At 44.3% G+C, this 21,279-nt stretch overlaps 1 protein-coding gene across 3 annotated transcripts in view; it reads right to left on the bottom strand.

Annotated features, from left to right (window-relative positions):
* The window catches only part of LOC102566452 (macrophage mannose receptor 1), a 119,920-nt gene that overhangs the window by 54,757 nt on the left and 43,884 nt on the right, over positions 1-21,279 (bottom strand). For all 3 annotated transcript variants that reach the window (XM_014601565.3, XM_014601563.3, XM_019497889.2), the window contains exons 9-12: positions 18,340-18,453; positions 9,151-9,266; positions 3,284-3,432; positions 1,199-1,398 (exon numbers count right to left, since the gene is read on the bottom strand). In XM_014601565.3, the coding sequence (XP_014457051.1) occupies positions 1,199-1,398; positions 3,284-3,432; positions 9,151-9,266; positions 18,340-18,453 (579 nt within the window). The remainder of the gene's footprint in view (positions 1-1,198; positions 1,399-3,283; positions 3,433-9,150; positions 9,267-18,339; positions 18,454-21,279) is intronic.

Raw genomic sequence — 21,279 nt, 5'->3', positions numbered from 1 at the left:
CTGAAGCACCCACAGTTCCCTCCAAGTAAGTCTATGGAGTTGTGGGGGTCACAGGCAATGTGTTGGTGGGTGGGAGAACACAGATGATGCAGTGAGGGGGAGGAACCAAGGCAACATGGCAAAGGGGGCACGTGCCCCCTGAGATTCCTGTGCTGCAGTGGGGTGCAGGGCTGCAACAATGCTGAACCATCTCTGGAGAATCTACCTCTACCACCCAGCAGCCAGAACCTGGTGCAGGAGGGAGCATTGTGCTGCCATGGACCCCAAGGTGATGCACCCCAGCCCACCCAGCAACAGCAGGGGGCACAACTCTACAATACCACTGTAGCCACTGCTGTGCCTCACCTTAGTGTGTGGCATTCCCTTGCACCCCAGGTCCCACCCACTGGGCCACAGAGGCAGCTCCTTTCCAGAGCTGGTCCCACTTGGGTGCGGCCCCATGCCCAGTTTTACAATGTAAAATTGTAAATATGTCAATAAAACATTGTTTTCAACTGATACCTACATATATAGTGGAGTTTCATTTTAAATGAGGAAAAACACAAATTTTGGGTTTTTTTAAACAGAGAAAACCACAAACCCCACTGAACAGACATTTGAATGCTGAACCCTTGAAGACCAGGGAGCTTGCAATGCTGAAGCTACAAAGCCAGGTGGCCTCTGCGCATACATGTCAGCATACTCTGGCTTCTTCAAGCCTGTAGACAGATGACAGCAATGCACAAACCATCATGGCTGATCCACTGTTCAGGGTTTACCTGCGTCTCCCTGCAGGACAATGTTGGGATTGTGAATACTAGGCCAGAATATCAGAGTCAAATAAATAACATTGTCTCCCAAAGGAAGGAGCAGGGACAAAGCACCCTGGGAGGCTGGAGGACTCTGCTGTGCCTTCTATCAAGAGAAAACATGCATAGAAATTTGCTCTCTTCCAGAAAGGATTTAACCTTTGTCATTCCTAGGTCATTTTTCTCTCAGAGCAGCCAGTTTTTTTCTGGGAGAAAAATCCTGAACATCTGTACACATGTGGTTTCTCCTGAGAAAGCTGTGACATGCCCTCAGTTTACAGAATACTCAAGGATCATTTCAGTATTTATATGCATGATTGCCTTTATGCCAGTTATTATTGTTTACATTCCTTTTGCATTTATTAACTTCAAGTACAATATCTACCTAACTCAAAATTAAGTACACTGACTTTGAAACAGAAGCTGATGCGATTGTTTGAATCCCAACCACCAGGGCATGTGGGGACAGGAGTTGTAGTAGGTACAGGTGGAGGCGTCACTCCCTCAGCCCACTGCTTGCAGAGAAATTTTGCCTTTTCTTCACATTTTATAACATCCCATAATCCACCTGTAATTCCAGTTCTCATAGCAACACAACCAGGCTTTCTTCCTTTTTGTAAGCAAAAATATAGAAAAATCAAAATTGCATACGATTTGGATTCAGTTCTGATATTACAAATATATATATTTCTGCACAAATTCAAACTCATATTCAAACAAACAAATCATTAAGATCATTCCCTGAATTTGTGATTGAACCATATATTGGCAAACTGAATAAGTGTATGTCATCCTGTCACCCTTTAACAGCCAACCCAATAATGGTTGAGAGCACTCAGTGCTTCCTTCCACCACTACCACCACCCTCCCTTCCCTGGGCGCTCAGTGAGCTTAGTGTGCCTCTAAGCCAGCACTGAAACACCACCATCTGCAGTTCTCTAAACTCAATTATTTTTTTGATGCTCTGATCTCAGCTACGATCCTCTCTGATGAGCATTTTGTCTGTATATATGTTACATTCTTTTGCACATACATTGTAGGAAACATACAAACTTTCAAAGCCAGTAGGCATTTCTGAATGACTAAAATATTTGAACCTAAATCTTAAACCTAGTAACTTAATAAAAATAATATAGAAATTGGTCATAATGAATGTAGCCCATCCTTTGCCAAGGGCTAGCTCCAAAGTTGCCAAGCCCCACATTTTTTTTTACTGGCAATCTGAAAGATTTTTACTGACAACCAGACATTTTTACTAATGCATATTTTACATAATACAAATATAACCCTTCTGCCAGCTCCTAAACATCAGTAAGAGCCAGGCTCAAATTTAGGGTTTTAACACAGACCACAGTCTTATGTGACTACAACAATAGTTTTACACTGTGCTGTCTTTATCCCAGGGGTCCCTACTGACCCTACACCCTGACACTTGCAACAGAATCCTGTCTCAACCTCAACCTGATGCCTGCCATCCCTGCTCCCCCCAAAACTAACACAAACTTTGACCTATAACCTCTTACTCCTCCTGCCCCATATCTCTGTCCCAGCCACACTGCACCCTTCCTTGTCCTGCCCAGTCCTCAGAATGCCTGGGAAAGCATGGCCCTGACTACCATTCAAGCAAGCAGCCAATGGGACAAAGTGGCAGCATGTGGCTATGGTGGGGGAAGGGCACTGTGGAGGTTCCCATAGGCCACAGCCCTGATGGAGAGCTCCCTGCAGGGCACCTAGCTGTACTCCTGCTCAGACACATGGTGGCTCCACTCTGTCCATACATCAACATTTGCATCCAGCTTAATTCAGACAATGGACCTTCCATCAAGCTCACAGCTGCTTAGTTTTTTTCTGGACAGCTCAGATTTTTAATTGACTTTATGGAGAAATGTTACAGCTTTTTTGTTTTGTTTTGTTTTGTTTTGTTGGGGAGGGGGGTTGATAAGGACTGGTTGGTAAATCTGGCCAGCACAATGCCCGATAGTACCTAATTGTTGAAAATAAAGTTTAAGAGTTAAGAGGTGCAAAAACTCTTGTTTTGATCTTCTGCTACAGAGTGACTTATACTTGAGTAGTTCACTATGAATATACTGAAAAATCCTCAAATATCAAAACAATTTAAGAAATCTAATGTTTACAGGAAAACCTGTTGGTAAGAAATTATATTTTCATCCTGTACATGCCTATATTTTTAAGATGAATACTTAAAATGCCACAGATAACATATAGGATTTTTTTTCTTTATTCTCTTTTGCCCCTAAACATACAGCACTAAGTTACCTTGCACTAAATTGACTGGCCCATAGATCTTGATTTCAGTTTAAACCTTTACCAAAAAGCATGAACCAGCAGGCTAACATAGTGCGGGCATCATTCCACCATTTATGCCAAAGTAACAAACTTTCTAATGACAAAACCCTACCACCAAAGAGCCAGTGCAGTCTTTTGGTACCAAATAACATGACTAGATGCTATTTTCAATATACTTTCATATATACCAGGCATTTCTGAATTCCAGTGGGTGAATAAGACAGATTCACCACTTGTCCACTTGAAAGTCCCTTTTTCTTGTATATCTGAAAGGCCAATCCAAAAATATTTTTCAGGCCTTAACCCAATCAAACTAGTCAGATAGGCTTGTTCATATCTGTAATAAAATAAAATAAAATATTGAATTAATATTACCTCTAGATTTAATCAAAATGTGTCATTTTCATTAAGTGATTTATGTAAGAGTTTATAAATGAGTGGTTTATTCAGACAAAGCAAAGGAACATAATATTTATGAATAAATATTGTCAGGCAAAAGGCAGAGCAGAGTAGCAAAAGACTAACTCATTCAGAAATGTCTCTAATTCTGAATTTAGATGAATACAGCTAACTACCACTCAATAAGTATTGTATGAACTTTGAAATCAAATCACTTCTTCCTTTTTTTCTGTAAACAAGATTACATGGTGGAGGAATGAAGTGGAGGTGAACAAAGGAAGGATAAAGAAGAAACCCTGTTTAATCTTAGTTCTTAGATTCAGGGTAACTGAAGGATGGAAGGGGGGCATCAGCCCCAGGTGCCAACTTGATGGGGGCACCAAAAAGGCCTCTGCCTCCCCTTCAGTCTTTGCCATGTGTGAAACTTCTATGCACTGCCCAGCCAGAGGCCACAGATATGGGGACACTTGGGGTAGATAAGATAACCCTCCTTCCCCCTTCTCCCTCCCCTGCTCTCCAGCAATTCCCAACCCCCCACACACACACAAAGGATGGGAGTTTTGCTCAGGGCGGAAAGGTCATTACCTATGCCACTGCTTACAATAGCTACATATTTAATTACTTGTTGCTATATACATGTCAGTTTGATGTTAAATGAGGAACAAATATCTATTTCTGAGCTTTTTAAGGGTTTGAAGGCTAGAAAGGAAATAAACCGAAGCGTGATATCTAGAGTAGCATTATAAAAACTTAAATTAACTACTTAAATTAGCAAGCATGTAAGCTGAGAACTGAGACTCACAAAGACAAAGTGCCCAGGACTAGAGAGATGAAGAGAGAAAGTCAATTATAACAAGTTTAAGAAATACCTACAAGGCTCATCAAAACAGTTGCAATCTTGAAATGTCAAACTAATTAAACATACATATTTGTATAATTTGAAGGCCAGATGAAACTGGCTATTGATCATTTGCATTAAATTAGAAGACACAGTGCAGGCAGTTCTCACACTTACGGCGGGTTACATTCCTGAAAAAGATGCTGCAAGTCAAAACGATACAAGTCGAATCAGATTTTCCCATAGAAACAATGTTATAATAGGGAGTTATGTTCCTGACCAAGCGCCTGATGCCCTACTTTTTATAGAAATGTCCATAAACACCATATTTAAATCAACGATTTAATCAACTATAAATGATATACACTGTACAGTACAAAGCTTTCTAAAGTGTACTGTATATAAATCGATTAAACAGGGCAATACAGCAACTAATCACATAAAGTTTTATTTAATCAGAAGGTGAAGGCACACCTTCATCAGGGTTATGGAATCCAGAAGAGCTGCTTTGGGGAGATTTTTGTGGAGACTTAGGGCCACTTGATGGCTTTTTCATAGTTTCATAGTGCTTAGGGTCAGAAAGGACCTAAGCAGATCATCAGATCCGACCCCCTAACCCCAGGCAGGAATGGGTGCTACAGTCATATCACCCCAGCCAAATATCTGTCCAGCCTTCTCTTGAAGACCCCCCAAGGTAGAAGAGAGTACCACTTCCCTTGGGAATCCATTCCAGAGCCTGGCAGCCCTAACTGTAAAGTAATGTCTCCTGATGTCCAGCCTGAACCTTCCTCTAACAATTTGTAGGGGTGTAGGTTGTAGCTGTGTTGGTCTAAGGACACAGGCAGACAAGGTTCCTTGGGTGAATTTGATATCTTTTATTAGACGAACCCAAATAGTTGGAGAATAGTTATTAAGCAAGCTTTTGAGTTCAAAAACCCTTCGTCAGGCTAAGGAAGTGTCAGCAGTTGGTGTGTGCTCTTCCTGAATGGAATGAAAAGTAAACAAGCCAGGGGCTGGGCTGGGCTGGGGAGTCAGTTGCCAGGCAGATTATAATGTATCAAAAATCCAATGTCTATGTTTAGTCCATGATTATAATTCATATATAATTAATAATATAATCTGCCTGGCAACTGACTCCCCAGCCCAACCCTGGCTTCTTTACTTTTCATTCCATCCAGGAAGAGCACACACCAACTGCTGAAACGTCCTTAGCCTAACGAAGGGTTTTTGAACTCGAAAGCTTGCTTAATAACTATTCTCCAACTATTTGGGTTGGTCTAATAAAAGATATCAAATTCACCCAAGGAACTTTGTCTGTCTAACAATTTGTGGCTGTTATTCCTAGTAACCCCAGGTGGTGGCCAGGAGAACAGAGTCTACCCCAATTCTCGCTGGCCCCCCAAGTGAGTTTGTAAACAGCCATCAGATCCCCTCTCAGCCTTCTCTTGTGGATAGGTTCAGACCCTTTAGCCTCTCCTCATAGGGCCTGCCCCACTGCTCCTTAACCATGCGAGTGACCCTCCTCTGGACCTTCTCAATGCTAGCCACATTCCCCTTGAAGTGCGGTGCCCAGAGAAGCTGATCCATGTTTGTAAAATCCATGTTTGTTGAGAAGCTGATCCATGTTTGTAAAATCCATGTTTGTTTTACTGCCTTCTTTTTCTCACTGTAAATTTCCCTGTAGTGCTGTAAGTGTGAGGATCCAGCACCATAAGTAATAGCATGGGTGTAAATGGCGGAGCACCGCAAATGCGATCACCATAAGTCAAAACGCCGTAAGTCGAGGACTGCCTGTATACATACATATGCCCACATACAGGACAATTCAGTAAAATGTGGTTAAATCATCACTCCAAGCGGATCAGTACTAATACATAATTAGCCACAGGTGAGTAATTATCCACTTTTAACTTTTCATGAGATGCATTTTGACTTTTAAAATAAAGACAAAAATATTACAAAAATTATGGGTGCAAAAAGGATTCCGTTTGGCTTGCTATATAAGAACTGTATGATTATGTAGATAAAAGCTTAATGCGAGTCTTTCTACCAAGAATTAAGGTGCTTGCAACATAGGAATTACGTGATTATGAGGAAGTAAAGTAGGTAAAGTTTTGCTTTTCACTCTTACGTTCACTTAGCACGAAAACAGAAGGTACATCTGAAAAAATGTAATGGTTGTTTGTGCATGTCTCAGTGAGCCAAGAAAAGCTGAAGTTTTCAATGCTTTGTAAGATCAGCTGGCTTGAGAGGTCCTACAGAAGGCATAAGTTAGTAGTTCTCAATTATTAGAAGCAATTCCATTGTGATTTAGTCTGTTTACACATAGAAATGACATGCTTGAACAGCTGATGAATGTGCCAGTGTTCTGTGTATTAATCAGTAGGACAGGCAGAGGTTTAGCTCACTAAGACCACAGTAACAAGTTATCTCATGAAAAATTAACCACATTTCAATGTACAGCCCATGCAATGTAGAGCATATACTGTACAGCCCATGGTATGTAGAGATCTGTCTAGACACTAGAAAACAAATATAAAAAATTATGAAGAGCCATATTGACACAATGGGCTTTGCTTAGGAGCTAGGAGCTCTCAGTCATCCAACATGTAACATTCGAAGCTGTGTATCACCAACACATGTGACATTTTACACAGTTGCATGGTGATGGATTCTCAGGTACAAAACCATTTACCCTTTGCTTAGTTTGTCTGTATGTATACTTTTAAGGATAAGCGTAGACATTCAGGGGGGAGGGAAAATTAGGGGGAGGGGGATCAGATTGAATATGGCTACCTAATCTAATTTAGTTTGCCCAGGGGCAGATCCTGCACTTAAAACCCAGTCTTAGTGTTTCGAAACCAATATAAGCCCATAACAGAACAGAAGTTCTGTGCCCACAGACCAGTCTAAAAATGGCAGAACCCAGTCTAAGATAGACCTGGATTGATATACACTCAAACTTAATTTATCTAGGTTAGACCAATGCATGGAATGTTTAGATAGTTACTTGTGCAGCCCCAGGGCTGGTAAAGCCCAACTGCTGACCCCAGCCCTGAGGCTGTGCTTTTCCTACCCACCCCCTTGCTTCAGGCTATTTTTAGTCCCCACAACCCCTTGCCCCTCACTCCCACCCTGGAACAGCCCTTCCCCTCAAACCTCTCATCCCACAAGCCACCTGAGTGCCAGATTTATCAGGGACATGCTTTATGCTGGCAGCTGAGAAAGAAAATATCAGTGAGGTAGAGGGCGGGAGAAATAGGGTGTAGATTCACCAGGGGGGTGGAGGGGAGAACCAGGGACCTAAAAATAACCCCAGGTCCCACCCAAGCCCCCCACCACTCCAGACTCCATAAACTCCCCTGATCCTGCCAAGACCTCCCAGATACCACCAACCTCAGGTGGACCATGCCTCTCCTGCTGATCATTCCTGCAGAGCCCACCTGCCCCCTGCCCCCTCCCATGGATCCCACATGCCCTCTCCAATTCCTCCTATGGACACTGCCAGCCCCCTGATTGCTCCCATGGATGCTTCCTGTATCCCCAATCTCCCTGGTCACTCCTGCAGTTCCCACCTGCCCCCCAATCCCTTCTGTGGATGCCCCCCAATTCCTCCACAGATGCCACCTGCCCCTCCGAGCCCCCTGATCACTTCCACAGATCCCATCTACCCTCCATTCCTCCCATGGATCTCCAATCCCTCCCCACCTCCTGAGCCTGCTTGCCCTGCCATCCCTCCAACTCTTTCCTCCTGGCTAGCCCCTCCTCCCCGTATCCTGACTTCCCTTAGATTGGGTGGCCATTTTTAACCCAATCTAACTTCCGCAAAACCTCTCCAAATGTCTGTACTTAGCTTGTATGCATACTCTAAAATATTACTAGGTAAAATGGCACCTTCTTGATCAGAGGATTTGCTTCCCCTATCACATTCACATCAGATCCTCTATGGGGCACATGATTTACAAGGAGAATCTAATGAAACTGGGTTTATTTAGTCTAGACAAGAGAAGACCAAGAGGGGATTTAAAAGCAGCCTTCCGCTACCTGAAGGGTGGTTCCAGAGAGGATGGAGCTAGACAGTTCTCAGTGGTGGCAGATTATAGAACAAGAAGCAATGGTCTCAAGTTGCAGCAAGAGAAGTTTAAGTTAGGAAAAACTTGCTCACTAGGAGAATAGTAAAGCATTGGAACAGGTTATCCAGAGAGGTTATGGAATCTTAGTCCTTGGAAGTTTTTAAGATCCAGCTAGACAAAGCCTTGCTGTGATTACACAGTTGGGGATGCTCCTGCTTTGAGCAGAGGGTTGAACTAGATGGCCTCCTGAGGTCCCTTCCAACCCTAATTTTCTATGATTCTATGATTCAGAGCCATAGCTGCTCATTTGGCAACAAAAAATAGCTTTCACAGACATACAATTTACTAAACTTGGCTAAACCACCACAGCTAAGAAAGATCAAACATAATTCTCTTTAATTATCATTGATTGAAATCTTCATGAAATTGAAGTTACACACCATTGTTGGCCCTATTTGTAATAATGGGACTGCTCCAGTACAGAAGAGGGACTAATTTGGTCTGTAGACTCTTCAATAGTGATTATTCAGACCGGTCCCTTTTGACTATGAACTGAACTCAATCCCTTGGATTTAACCGCAAGCACGATAATTTTGAGAAGGTTAATATGCAGACCTAATTTCATTTCTCATGCTTATCTCTAATTTTTATCAACATCAAAAATTTTATTTCAGTGATCTAGATTATTTTAAAACATTACTGATAAGATCCTATCAGCCCTCAGATTACAAACCCTTTTATATACCTGTCTTCAACACTAGCTAGATTAGCCTGGTTTCTTCCACAGGTCTGATTAGCTTCAGGAAACGATGCAAATGTACTTCCAATCAGGTAACAATAAAAACCATGTCTTTTCCAGCCCTGTCAAAATAAATATTAGGCAATCACACAAAGATTGGAATGCATTATAATCTGCTGTACTTTATTTTAAAAATTATTACAAACAATACTACAGCTAAGCCCTGAAACAACTAAGAAACAATAAGAACAAGTCAGAAAATAAGCAGACAGAAAAGCATTTAGCAAAGCAGTTCCTTTAAAATAAATAGAATACAGAAGAGTTTTGTCTGGAATAAGGAGCTGACCCAATTTTCCTGAGGGATAACTATTTCAGAAAAATGGTTTGTTAAACAAAAAAAAAAGGCAGAATGTGGATTATCACTGTCTTTTCTCTACCCAGCGGTAAAGCTGCTTCATTACCTATATGAAGAAACAACATGAAGTATTCCATCTGAAATTTTAACCTGGTTCAACACAAATGCATTACGGCATACAAACTCTAGAGGACAGAAATATTTAATGTATAGTCCATTTACAGAAAAGTATGAAATATATTGTGTTCTTTAAAGTATCAATATTTTTCATTAAAAGTTACTCCAACAATAACAATGCCATGTACTCTGCGTAAGTTCTTGCCAAGTTGTACACACTTAAGCAATCATTAATAACTTACATCTCTTTATATATTTGTAACCAGGAACAAAAACTTCCGAAAACATCATTGCTACAGCATGTGTACGCAACAGGCTATAGCATATAATGATTTTTTTAATGTTTCTGAATAAACCTGTTTTTCTCCCTAAGGGATCCATAATGACATCCCCAAAAGTTTCAGGCTCGACTACATTGCTGTCTGCTTTGCTGACACACTGCACTGCAATATTTTGTCTAGAGCAGTGCTTTTCACATTTTTTCATTAGCAGATCCCTAAATAATTTCAAATGGAAGTACAGACCCCTTTGGAAATTTCAAATGGAGGTGTGCACCCCTTTGAATTGTAAGTGTGGGAATTCACATACTTCTGATTCATCATAGTCAACTTTCGTGGAGCCCTTAGACAGCCTGTGAACCCCTAAGGGTTTGCAGACCACAGGTTGAATACCACTAGTCTAGAGAACATATTGAATTAGTCAAAAGGGAAAAGCCATATATGAGAAATCAAGTGTAGCATGATGTTTCGCAAAGCAAAGGATATCCCAGCTAATATTAAAACTTTCCTCTAACATTTTGCAAGCCAAATATCACAAAATTTAGAGTGCAATAGACAGTAGAGCTGCTGTGACTTCCCAAATTTCTTCTTAAATTCTTATGTTTTCTCAACAGGGAGATGTGTTTTCCTTTACCATCAGGGAACATACCTGTAAATTCCATCAACCAGAGACAATAGCAATATCCACAAGGGCCCCCAGCATACCAAAATTTTGCCAGTCTCCCTGGAGTACTTGTGCAGCAGAGGTGGGCAAAATGGTAGATCTGGCTGGGAGCCAGACGTCATTTCCCAGCAGCCCCTCCCTGTGTGACTGGGGCCAGTTTCCATGGACACCTCAGCAGCAGCCCTGCTTTGTTAGCAAGGGGCTGGGGTTTCTGTAGAGACCAGCCACAGCAACAATGGCAGGGCGGGGAGCTGCTCTGAGACCAGGCTAGGATCTTGCAGTGGTGACAGTGTGGTCCAGAGCCAGGGCAGAGCCACATTCTGCAACCTGCATGCTCCAGACCAGGGGTCAGCAAAGACTGGCACACATGCTAAGCATGGCATGTGAGGCCATTTTGCTCAGCAACCCACGGTCAGCCCCAGCTCTGGGTAGCTGCTGCCAGCAACAGAGCCTGGGCTTCTCCCAGCAGGGCTTGCAGCATCCCAGCTGCCTGCTGGGAGGAGCCCGGGTTCCTGGCTGGCAGCAACTACCCAGAGCCATGGCCGGCTGCAGCCGGGAGGCTATAAACAGCTGTGCCAGGCTCCGGAGCCCAGGCATCAACTCTGTACTGGTGCATGCATGTGCACCTTGGAGCAGGCAGTGGGGGAGGGGCCTGAGGCAGCACAACCCTGGTCTCTCCCCCACACCCAGCACAGAGCTGGTGACTGGGCTCCGGAGCCCGGCGCAGCTGTTTGTAGCCAGTCTGGGCTCTGGGCAACTGCAGCAACCAGTGGGCAGGCTGCAAACAGCAGCATCAGGCTCCACAGCTCTGGCATCAGCTCCATGCTGGTGGTGACTGTGTGTGCATGCAGCTGATGCCACAGCTGTGGAGCCTGGTACAGCTGTTTGCAGCCTGCCCAGTGCTTGCTGCAGCTGCCCAGAGCCCAGGCCGGCTAGAAACAGCTGCACCAGGCTCTGGAGCCCAGTCACCAGCTCTGTGCCGGAAGCAGGAGAGAGACTGGATTTGCAATGCCTCAGGCCCCTCCCCCACTGGCCACTCTTGAGGCATGCATGCACACTCTGGTATGAAGCTGATGCCAGGGCTCCAGAGCCTGGCACAGCTGTTTACAGCCTCCCGGCTGCAGCCGGCCCCACCTCTGGGTAGCTGCTGCCAGCTGGGAGCCTGGGCTGCTCCCAGCAGGCAGCTGGGATACTGCAAGCCCTGCTGGGAGTAGCTCAGGCTCCATCACTGGCAGCAGCTGCCCAGAGCTGGGGTAGCTGCTGACAGCCACATAGCCTGGGCTGGGGAGCAGGGGCTCAAGCAGGGCATCCTGCCATGTACCTCCTGCCCTCATTTTGTTTTTCTGGCATGCCAGCACTCTGGCACCTTCCAAGGTAGGCATTGTGATGTTTTCCAGCACTCCAGCCAAAAAACGTTGCCTATCCCTGCTCTAGACCTGCTGTCACTGCTGCAAGGAGCCAGGGCAGTCATAACCTGCTGCCTGCATGCCCTTGCCCACAGCATGCAGGCTGCAGATCACAGCTCTGCCCTGGTTCTGGGCCATGCCATCACTGCTGCAAGACCTCAGCCTGGCCCTGAAGCAGCTCCCCATCCAACCATGTGCCCTGCCAGCACTTCTGGGGCTAGTCTCCATGGAAACCCCAGCCCCATGCTATCATAGCACAGCTGCTACTGGGGTCTCCATGGAAACCAGCCCAAGCCAAGCAGGCAAGGACTGTTGGGAAATGGAGTCGATTGCCAGTCGGATCTGGCCTGCTGGCCAGACTTTGCCCATCCCTGTTTTACAGAATAAAGAAAAGATATCTGGGAAAGTTTGCCCTGAAGCTGTATAAATATATTCTGAGTATAGGAATCAGAGTTCTGAGAAGTGTCAGTAGCACAACACTGAACCAAAAAGTAAAAGGATACCAAACAAGTTGTCATTCTGGAGGGGTGGAGTTTGGGGAATGAGTATTACACAGAGAGAAGGCATCTTTACTGAATTAGGCATTGCTAACAGTGTTAGCAGCACAGATGTAGCATACTACATTTGAAGAATCTTTTAAAAGTAGGGCTGCCTGTAAGACTATATCCCAGAAGCAAAGAATATCATGCAAGATTCATCAAAAGCTTTGAGAATGATATGAAGATGTAAAGGATCCTTCAAAAGGGAAACCAGCTAGAGCAGAGGTGGGCAAAATATGGCCCATGGGCCAGATCTGGCTCACTAGGCCATTCTATCTGGCCCGTGGGGCCCCTAAAAATTTAGCAAATTAATATTTATCTGCCCTGGCTGCCTATCAAAAATGACAGGAGCCAGGGTGAGTAGGACCCAGAGGAAGCTTGCTGGCTCTGTGCAGTGCTGGCAAAGCCTGTCCAGCTCCTTCTGTGTCCTGCTGTCTCAGCTGTGCAGCTGGAACGTGGTGCTGGGGCGATGACCTGGGGTGGGGGGAGGGGGAAATGGGGATGCAACAGAAGGGCAGTGGTGGCAGATGGGGGGAAGTGGCTGTGAGTGGGAGCATGGGGCTGCACCGAAGTCCTGGGGCCAGGATAAGCTGGAATACAGGAACAGGAGTGTAGCAGGGCACTAGGGTGCCTGCTACTAGAAGTGCTGGGATAACCCTTCAGGTGCTGGTTGCTGAGGCAACCAAAGGGAGCTAATGGCTTATACCTGCCTAGCCAGCTGAAGGAAGGGGCAGGGCCTGGCCCCTATATAAAGCACAGGCAGGAGGCCAGAGGCAGTTTCCTACCAGCTGCTAAGGATGAAGGAGCTCCCTGCCAGAAGAGAGAGAAGCCTGAATGCCAGAGCAGTGTTGGTCACCGCGGTAGGATAGAAAACCCGGTAGGCCTGAGAATAGTTATAGCTAGTGGCTTATGTTTAAGTTGTTGCCAAGAGGCTGGTGTTTATGTTACTGTTTATGTTTGTTACTGATTACACCGGTGGTTTGGGTGAAGCTATAAGGGGACGGAGGGGGCCTCATAGGGGACTCGGGTAGTGTGAGGACCCCAGCCCCAGTGAGGGCACAGTGTTTGGGGTGTACAGACCCCAGCTCCAGAGAGGGGTGGCTGAGAAACCCCAGAAGGGGGGGTAGCGGTGCGGTGAGCCCTGAGAGAGGGCCGCGTTATGGAGAAGGCCCCTGAAAGAGGTGCGGAGAGAGACAGGGCCACAAAGGGCCCGAGTGCCAGAGGGGGTGTAGACCCAGACAGAACATTGTCTTTCTGTCTGCGAGGCTTTGGGCGTGGTATTGGGGTGGAAGGAGCCACGCATAGCCCACAAGGTTTGGATACACAGAACACCCGAAGCAGGAGAACTGTGGCCAAGTAGAAGGAAGGTAGCCTCCCTATAAAAACAGATATACAATCAAAGTCGTGGCGGGCGAGAATAGGAGGGTACGAGTCAGAAGCTTGGCACAGTAAAGGCGACACGGAATAGCACGGTGACCCTGACGTCGATCCTGCCACAAGGAGCAACAGGAGTGTGGAGTCCGGGCTGGCAAGAGCACTGGCTACGGACAAATCCTCCCTCTTCACACACGCCACAACCCTCCCCAGCCACCTTCCCCCACACACACACACAGGCCCCCACAAACCCCATACCTACCCACACCACATCCACACACACAACCACACCCTCCCCCACACACCACGTACCCACACATCCACAAACTGATACCCATCCGTCTACACCCTTCCATAATATACGAGTAAGACTTCATTTTAAGCTATTGTACAATCACCTCTATGTGCACAACACAAATACATGCAAAGCAAGACAAAAATATTTTTTAAAATCAAATTAAATGAATGTTGTAGTTGATGTTTGGCAGACAAGGTTCTTTGGGTGAATTTGATATCTTTTATTAGACCAACCCAAATGGTTGGAGAATAGTTATTAAGCAAGCTTTCGGGTTCAAAAACCCTTCGTCAGACTAAGGACGCTGCAGCAGTTGGTGTGTGCTCTTCCTGGATGGAATGAAAAGTAAACAAGCCAGGGGCTGGGCTGGGCTGGGGAGTCAGTTGCCAGGCAGATTGTAATGTACCAAAAATCCAATGTCTGTGTTTAGTCCCTGATCTCTAGTATCCAGCAGGTTGATGAAATGGGGCTCATAGGCTCGTCTCTGGGATGTGTTGTGTAAATTTCCCTTGAGGATCAGGACTGAGAGATTGGAGAGAGAGTGGCCCTCCTGTGAGAAATGTGCCCCCACCGGTAATTGAGTGTTTCTGTCTTTGATGGATTTCCGGTGTGCGTTCATTCTGGTGCACAGTTGTTGTCTGGTCTTTCCTACATATCTTCCATCAGGGCATTTGGTGCATTGGATGAGGTATACTACATTCCTGGAGGTGCAGCTGTAAGATCCTGGGATGCTGATGGCTCTGTTGTGGGGTGTAGTAATAGTGGAGGTGGTGGAGATGTGGGGGCAGGTTTTGCATTTCTTGTCATGGCATGGTCTGGATCCTTTTGGTGTGTTCTGGGGCTGAGGAAGTTTGCTTCTTGTGATGAGGTTGGCGAGGTTCGGTGCTTGTCTGAAGGCTAGGATGGGTGGCTCTGGGAAGATCTTTTTAAGAATAAGGTCTTTTTCTAACATGGGTTGCAATTTTTTGAGGATCTTCCGTATAGGTTCAAGGGATAGGTGATAGGTCATAACCAGCGGTGTTCGATTTGGGGGTGTTTTTCTTCTGTACTGCAGCAGTTCTTCACGTGGTATCCAGGTGGCTCTTTCAAACGTGCAATCTACCTCTCTGGAGGACTGTCCTTGCTGGGTGAAAGCCTTTTTAAGATTGGTGAGGTGGCGATCCCGGGTGTTCTCTTCAGTACAGATGCGGTGGTATCTGAGGGCTTGGCTGTATATCACAGCTTTTTTGGTGTGTTTCAGGTGATTGCTGGTTCTGTGCAGATATGTATGTTGGTCTGTGGGTTTCTTGTATACTGTGGTCTGTATTTTACCCTTCTGGATACTGATCACTGTGTCTAAAAAGGGGATGTTGGTGCTGGAGTATTCTAAAGGAAGTCGGATGGAGGGATGGTGACTCAATTAGAGATTCCCGGTTCTCACTCCAAATGACGAAGATGTCATCGATATATCGTAAGTACAGCAAGGGTTTGATGGTGCAGTTCTTGAGGAAGTCTTCCAGGTGGGTCATAAAAAGGTTGGCATACTGTGGGGCCATTTTAGTGCCCATAGCTGTTCTCATCGTCTGGAGGAAGTGTTGATTATTAAAAGTGAAATTGTTGTGTGTGAGGGTGAAGTGTATAAGCTCAGTGATATCTTTGGGTCTGTATTCTGGGTTGTAATCTTGTTCCTGTAGATATGTAAGGCAGGCATGGATGCCATCCTGGTGTGGGATGTTGGTATATAGGCTGGTAACGTCCATGGTGGCTAGGAGTGTGTTGCTGGGAAGGTGGTCTATGTTTTTAAGTTTCCGTAGCAAGTCTGTGGTGTCTTGGACAAAACTTGCTCTGTGGGTGACAAGCGGGTTTAGGATGGATTCAACAAAACCTGATATTTCTTCAGTTAGGGTCCCATGGTTGGATATGATAGGTCTGCCAGGGTTCCCTTGTTTGTGGATTTTAGGGAGCATGTAAAAAGTCCCTGGGTTAGGTAGTGGGGGGATCAAGGTCTGTAGTTTTTCTTGTAATCTCGGTGGAAATGATTTGATGGTATTGTTGAGTTTTTTGGTGAAAAGGGGAGTAGGATCTTCTTGTAGTTCTTTGTAGTAGGTGGTGTCAGAGAGCTGTCTGTTGGCTTCCTTTATGTAATCCTCACGGTTTAGGATGACTATGGCTTCTCCTTTATCTGCTGGTTTTATTACTATTTGGTGGTCAGATCTTAGAGATTCTATGGCCTTTTTCTCTGGTAGAGAGAGGTTGTTGTGGTGGCGCGTGTTGCTGATTATTTCATTGTTCATTCTTTCCCTGAAGTAGTCAATGTAGCGGTCAAGGTTAGGGTTTCGTCCACTGCGAGGTGTCCAATCTGATGTTTTTTTGGGTTTTTTGGCATTGATCTTTTCTTGAATGTTGTCAGAGGATGAGTTGTTGTTGGGAGTGGGTTCAGTGTGGTCGTGGAAATATTCTTTGAGGCGCAGGCATCGGAAGAATTCTTCTAGTTCTCCACATTGAAGTATTTTATTAGAGTATTTTTCTGGACAGAAATTTAGGCCTTTAGAAAGGACAGATTTTTCAGTTCTGGTAAGCGTGTGTGTGGAGAGATTGATAATATTTGTGGGTTGGTTGCTGCTTGCAGTTTCATCAAGTCTGAGGCTGGAAGGTCGTAAGGTGTTGGTGTTGTTCCTCTGATGGTTGTTTTGTGGCTGGGGAGCTTGTTCTTGGAGTAATTTGTCCCATTTCTTCTTTTTATGTAGGATGAATGCTGTAGAAAGTTTTTCGTAGTCTCTTTGTATCTGCTGTATATTGTCAGGGAACATGCATGGATTTCTATCTTTTAAGTTGTTGTAGTGTATGACGATTTCCTTCCTGAGTTGGTCTCTTTTGGAGTAGAGTAGGTGAAGTAGATGATTTCTAATTTTCTCTGAAGTTCTTCTGCATAGCTGTGCAGCATATTTGGAGTTGTGTGTAGTAGTCAGGGGATTGTAGATAGTTGATGTTTGATTTTTAGAACATAATTTGGTATTTTCCTTGTTCCATCCCTTGCTGAAAGGAGTACTTCTTGTGGGGGTCAAGGGAAGGAACTTCCAGTGGCAAAGGTCAGGGGCTAGAGGTCCCAAGACAGTGACAAGGGGCAGGGCACCTGTCAAGGGGTGGGGATATCCTTATGGCCCTCAATGGCTTACCAAAACTCAGTAAACTGCCCTCTGCCTGAAATAATTTCCCACCCCTGAGCTAGAGTGACTAATACTGGGGAAAAGAGAACCCCAGAAAGAGCAACAGAGCCATCAATGGTATAAGCCCCAAAGCCAAGATGAACATGGGTGCTGTGAAAATAAGTATTGGTTCTGTCCTCCCAAACAGCTAGACAACAAAGAAGTATGGCAGTATTTATTTATTTATTTTTTAAGTACTGGACATATTCAATAGTGCATCATTATTCAAGAGGGTCATAGAAGACTTGATTTAGTAACCATGTACTTTTTCCTTTGGTCAGGAATAGGTCTCAGGCCTCCCCTTTCATTATACAAGCCCCTCCCACCATTCAAGCACAGAGGCAACAACGTACAAGCAAAAATAACCAGGTACACCTTTAGATCTAGTAGGAAAAAAGAGAGTTTTAGCCAACAGACACAGTAATAAGGACTGAAGAAGAGCAGCTCTGAAACGGAGAATGCTGTAATTCATCTTAGCAATTCACAAAAAAGACATTTGCAGTTAACCATAGAAATGAACTAAGTCATAAGGAAAAAGCCTCTTTTTCACATCAACAATATGTTCATAACAAATCTAGATCTCTGCCAAAAGAAAAATATCACCATTCCAAGCTCCGCCACCACTGGTAGCCCTTACTGAAGCAGTTGGACCAACAGAAACTCTGGGTAGGCCAGCTAAATCCACTAAAATAGCTTGATTTCAGGGCAGAAAGCATAATGGTTAGCTACAAGGGCAACAGGTTTGGGGAATTCAAACAGGAGCATGGTTCAAAGACCAAAGGGCAGCTAGAATCTCAATCTGTTTGATACAGCACAACTTCCTTCACAAATAATGGACGTTGAAAAGGCCATATGGCTCTAGTGATGGCAATACAGATCTATTTTTGGTTAATCACTTCTACCACCTGTAATAACTTGATTTACATTTGACCTTTCACTAATGCTGTGTGTATTCAACTCCCATAACTTATTTTGTACTTACTCTCTGGCAGCCTTCTTCAACAATCTCCTCTTCCTTTGGAGCTTCTCCCAAAGGTTTCCTTTTACAAATGTATCCAAGTTTTTTTTCACATGCGTGATCTGCCCAATACCCATCCTGCAAAATGGCACAAGGAGAAAGTGCATAGAAATCGAGGGGGATTTCTACTCATTAGATCTTTAATGTTTAATTTAATGAATATTTATTTGTTGTAGTTATACAGAAAGAAAAACCTAGATCCATTATTTATTTAAAGTTTCTGCTTTAAATTTAACTGTTTTCCTATTTCCTCCTTCTCCGTTAAATGATCACCACAAGTTAGATCCAACTGGGGTACCACTTTCATCCCATGTGGGGAGTTCAAAGGGGCCAATGAACCTGCGGTAAACCTCCAACTGAAATAACATCTTGAAAAGTGGTGAAGTAGAATAATATCCAGAAAGGACTCAACAGTATCAGTCAACTGCCATGCCTGATGCATGAAATTCCCTGTCATAATTAATACTTGCTGAAGTCTGCTTCTGTAAAAAACATGCAAGAAACAGGTTACTGCTAAGAAGGCCAGAGATGCAAGTCAGATGTCCAGTCTGTTGACAAGCATTGCAATGTGCAGAAGTACAGCTCTCAGTATGACTGAGTTAGGCATGTATAATCACCTCCATTTTTTATGCTCACTTACGAAGCGCTTACATTTAAAGAAGTTCTCAATTTCCTTAGTCACCAAAAAGCATTTAATTTCTTCAATTTACATTTTGTCAACACTAATAAAGGCCATTAAAAGAGAGAAGTATACAATGGATACTCTCCTCCACAATGAAAACAAGAAGAAAATATGCCAAGTCCAAAATAAAATGGTTCATAACAATGTTAAAATATGGTATAAAAAGCCATATTCAAAAAATTTGCTATGAAATATCTGTCTTGAATGCAATAATTAAAATGGGCTACTCTTTTTCAGAAACTGCTGTATTTATCTTTGCTTCCACTGGTTGCTTCTATTTTAAATTTTTAAAGGAAAGGGGCTGTTTTAGATTGTATGTAAATAAAAACAAATAATGGAACCCAATCCATTTACGTCAATGACAAAACAACCTGAATTTGGTGATGCGGCCTTATAAATCATTTGCTATATAGGCAGACCTCAAGAAGAATGCAAATAGGACCAATCCAACTTCTGACTTGTTTCAGTTGTGATCAGGTATGGCCTGATCTTGAGAGGTGCAGAAACAGCAGTTTCCTCTGAATGATGGGGGCTGTGGCTGTTCAACCTCTGTTTTTATGGACCAAAATTTAAACAAATAGCTCAGCACCTGTGTAACAGGGGGCTGTCCTGGGGTCAGTCACTACATTGGCCCACCCACCTGGCTCGCTGGCCATGCCTTTGTTGCAACTAAAGTTGTTCCTAGGTGGGACGCTGCCCATTCACTGAGGCATCGGGGCCTTATGCCCTCTGGGCCTCAGGCCTCACTCAGTGGGCCTGGGCCATGTCTCAGGCCTCCTTCTCTTGGCCTCGACCCCACCTCAGGCCCTACTCAGTGGGCCTTGGCCCTTTGCTTATCTGTTGGGGCGTGTTCCCCTAGCCTTTCCCCTCCATGGAGTCACCTGCAAGGCAGCAGAGGCTGAGGCTTTCCAGCACCCCATACTCACATTTCACTGGGGAGGCACAGGTATGGCATTTCCTAGAGACTACCCTGCCACAGGCAGCTCCACCACACCATTCAAACCCAGCAAGGCGTAGTTTCAGGTCATGCCCCAGGACCAGGAACCTCCTCCACCTCCAGAGTTCCTACCCTGTCCTTCAGACTGTTCTGGAAGCAGCATATTTCCCACTGGGCAATGGCACTCCTTTGGCTCCCTGAAGCAACTGCTAGCCCTGAGCTCAGGATCTAGCCTTATACCCAGGCTCCCCAACATCTCCACCAATCAGGCAACCTCCTAACTACCATGCGACTGCTTGACTTGGTTTTCTCCTACCTGCAGGCTGCTTGCTGCCTGCTCAAACCCTGTAAAGTGGCAGGCACAACCTGTGCTCTGCCACAACCTACAATTACAAAATGTGATAATTTTTTTTCAGAGAAAAGTGAGCTCCCACAATCTCCAGAATAACTGCCTAGATTTTTGAATGAGCTCAGCATATTGGGTTCTAAGGGGTTCCCCACCACCACCCTTTCTTTTCCTTGATAAAGTAGCTGAGAAATGCCATTGGAGAGAAGTATGTTTTTTCACAAGATCACAGAGCTAGAAAAATACTTTCTGCCAACATCAGGCATCTCTGTCTTGTTAATGACTCTTATTTGCTGACCATGCCTATCACTATAGCAACCACACCACATTTTTTCAGGTGTGGGCCAGTAAACAATCCTTTTGGAAACAGTCTGACAATGGTACCTACATAATCAACAGAGGTTTTTGTTAAGAAAACAAATCCTTTATCTCATATATACAAATGTAGAATGCACATTCAGTTAAGCCCTTACAATGAATTCATGCAATATGGCTAATCAAAAGGCCCAAGAGGTGGGATCCATAAGTTTTAGGTTTTTTTCTAGAAAATCATGGCTATTTTCTAAACAGAAAAAAATTTAATATTTTCTTATCATGAGCAGCACATTTGTGAAATATAAATCTGCCCTCCAGTCCAAATGGAAAATTCCAAATTTTTCAAAAACATTTTTTCCCTCTTTGCCTCTGGAAGTTACATTCACAAATATTGTTCTGTTTCAGAGTGTTCTGTGAAATAAGCTGCACCAAGCATGGTTAAGTGTGGTCTAATGCCCACCTTCACAAATGGGATTCCTACAGAAGTTGACTCAGGGAGCAGCACAGGAAATGCTGGAAGTTAACATCAGAGAAAAGTTCACCATGCAAGTTTACCGTGCAACCAATTGAAACAACATCCTAGCAGCTTTGAAGAGATTAAGGTTCCTCCAAAAGATGAAATCT

The sequence above is a fragment of the Alligator mississippiensis genome, chromosome 5 (genome assembly GCF_030867095.1).
Source record: "Alligator mississippiensis isolate rAllMis1 chromosome 5, rAllMis1, whole genome shotgun sequence".
Classification (NCBI taxonomy): domain Eukaryota; kingdom Metazoa; phylum Chordata; order Crocodylia; family Alligatoridae; genus Alligator; species Alligator mississippiensis.
The sequence above is the reverse complement of the archived record's forward strand: the minus strand, read 5'-3'. Positions and strand labels throughout refer to the sequence as shown.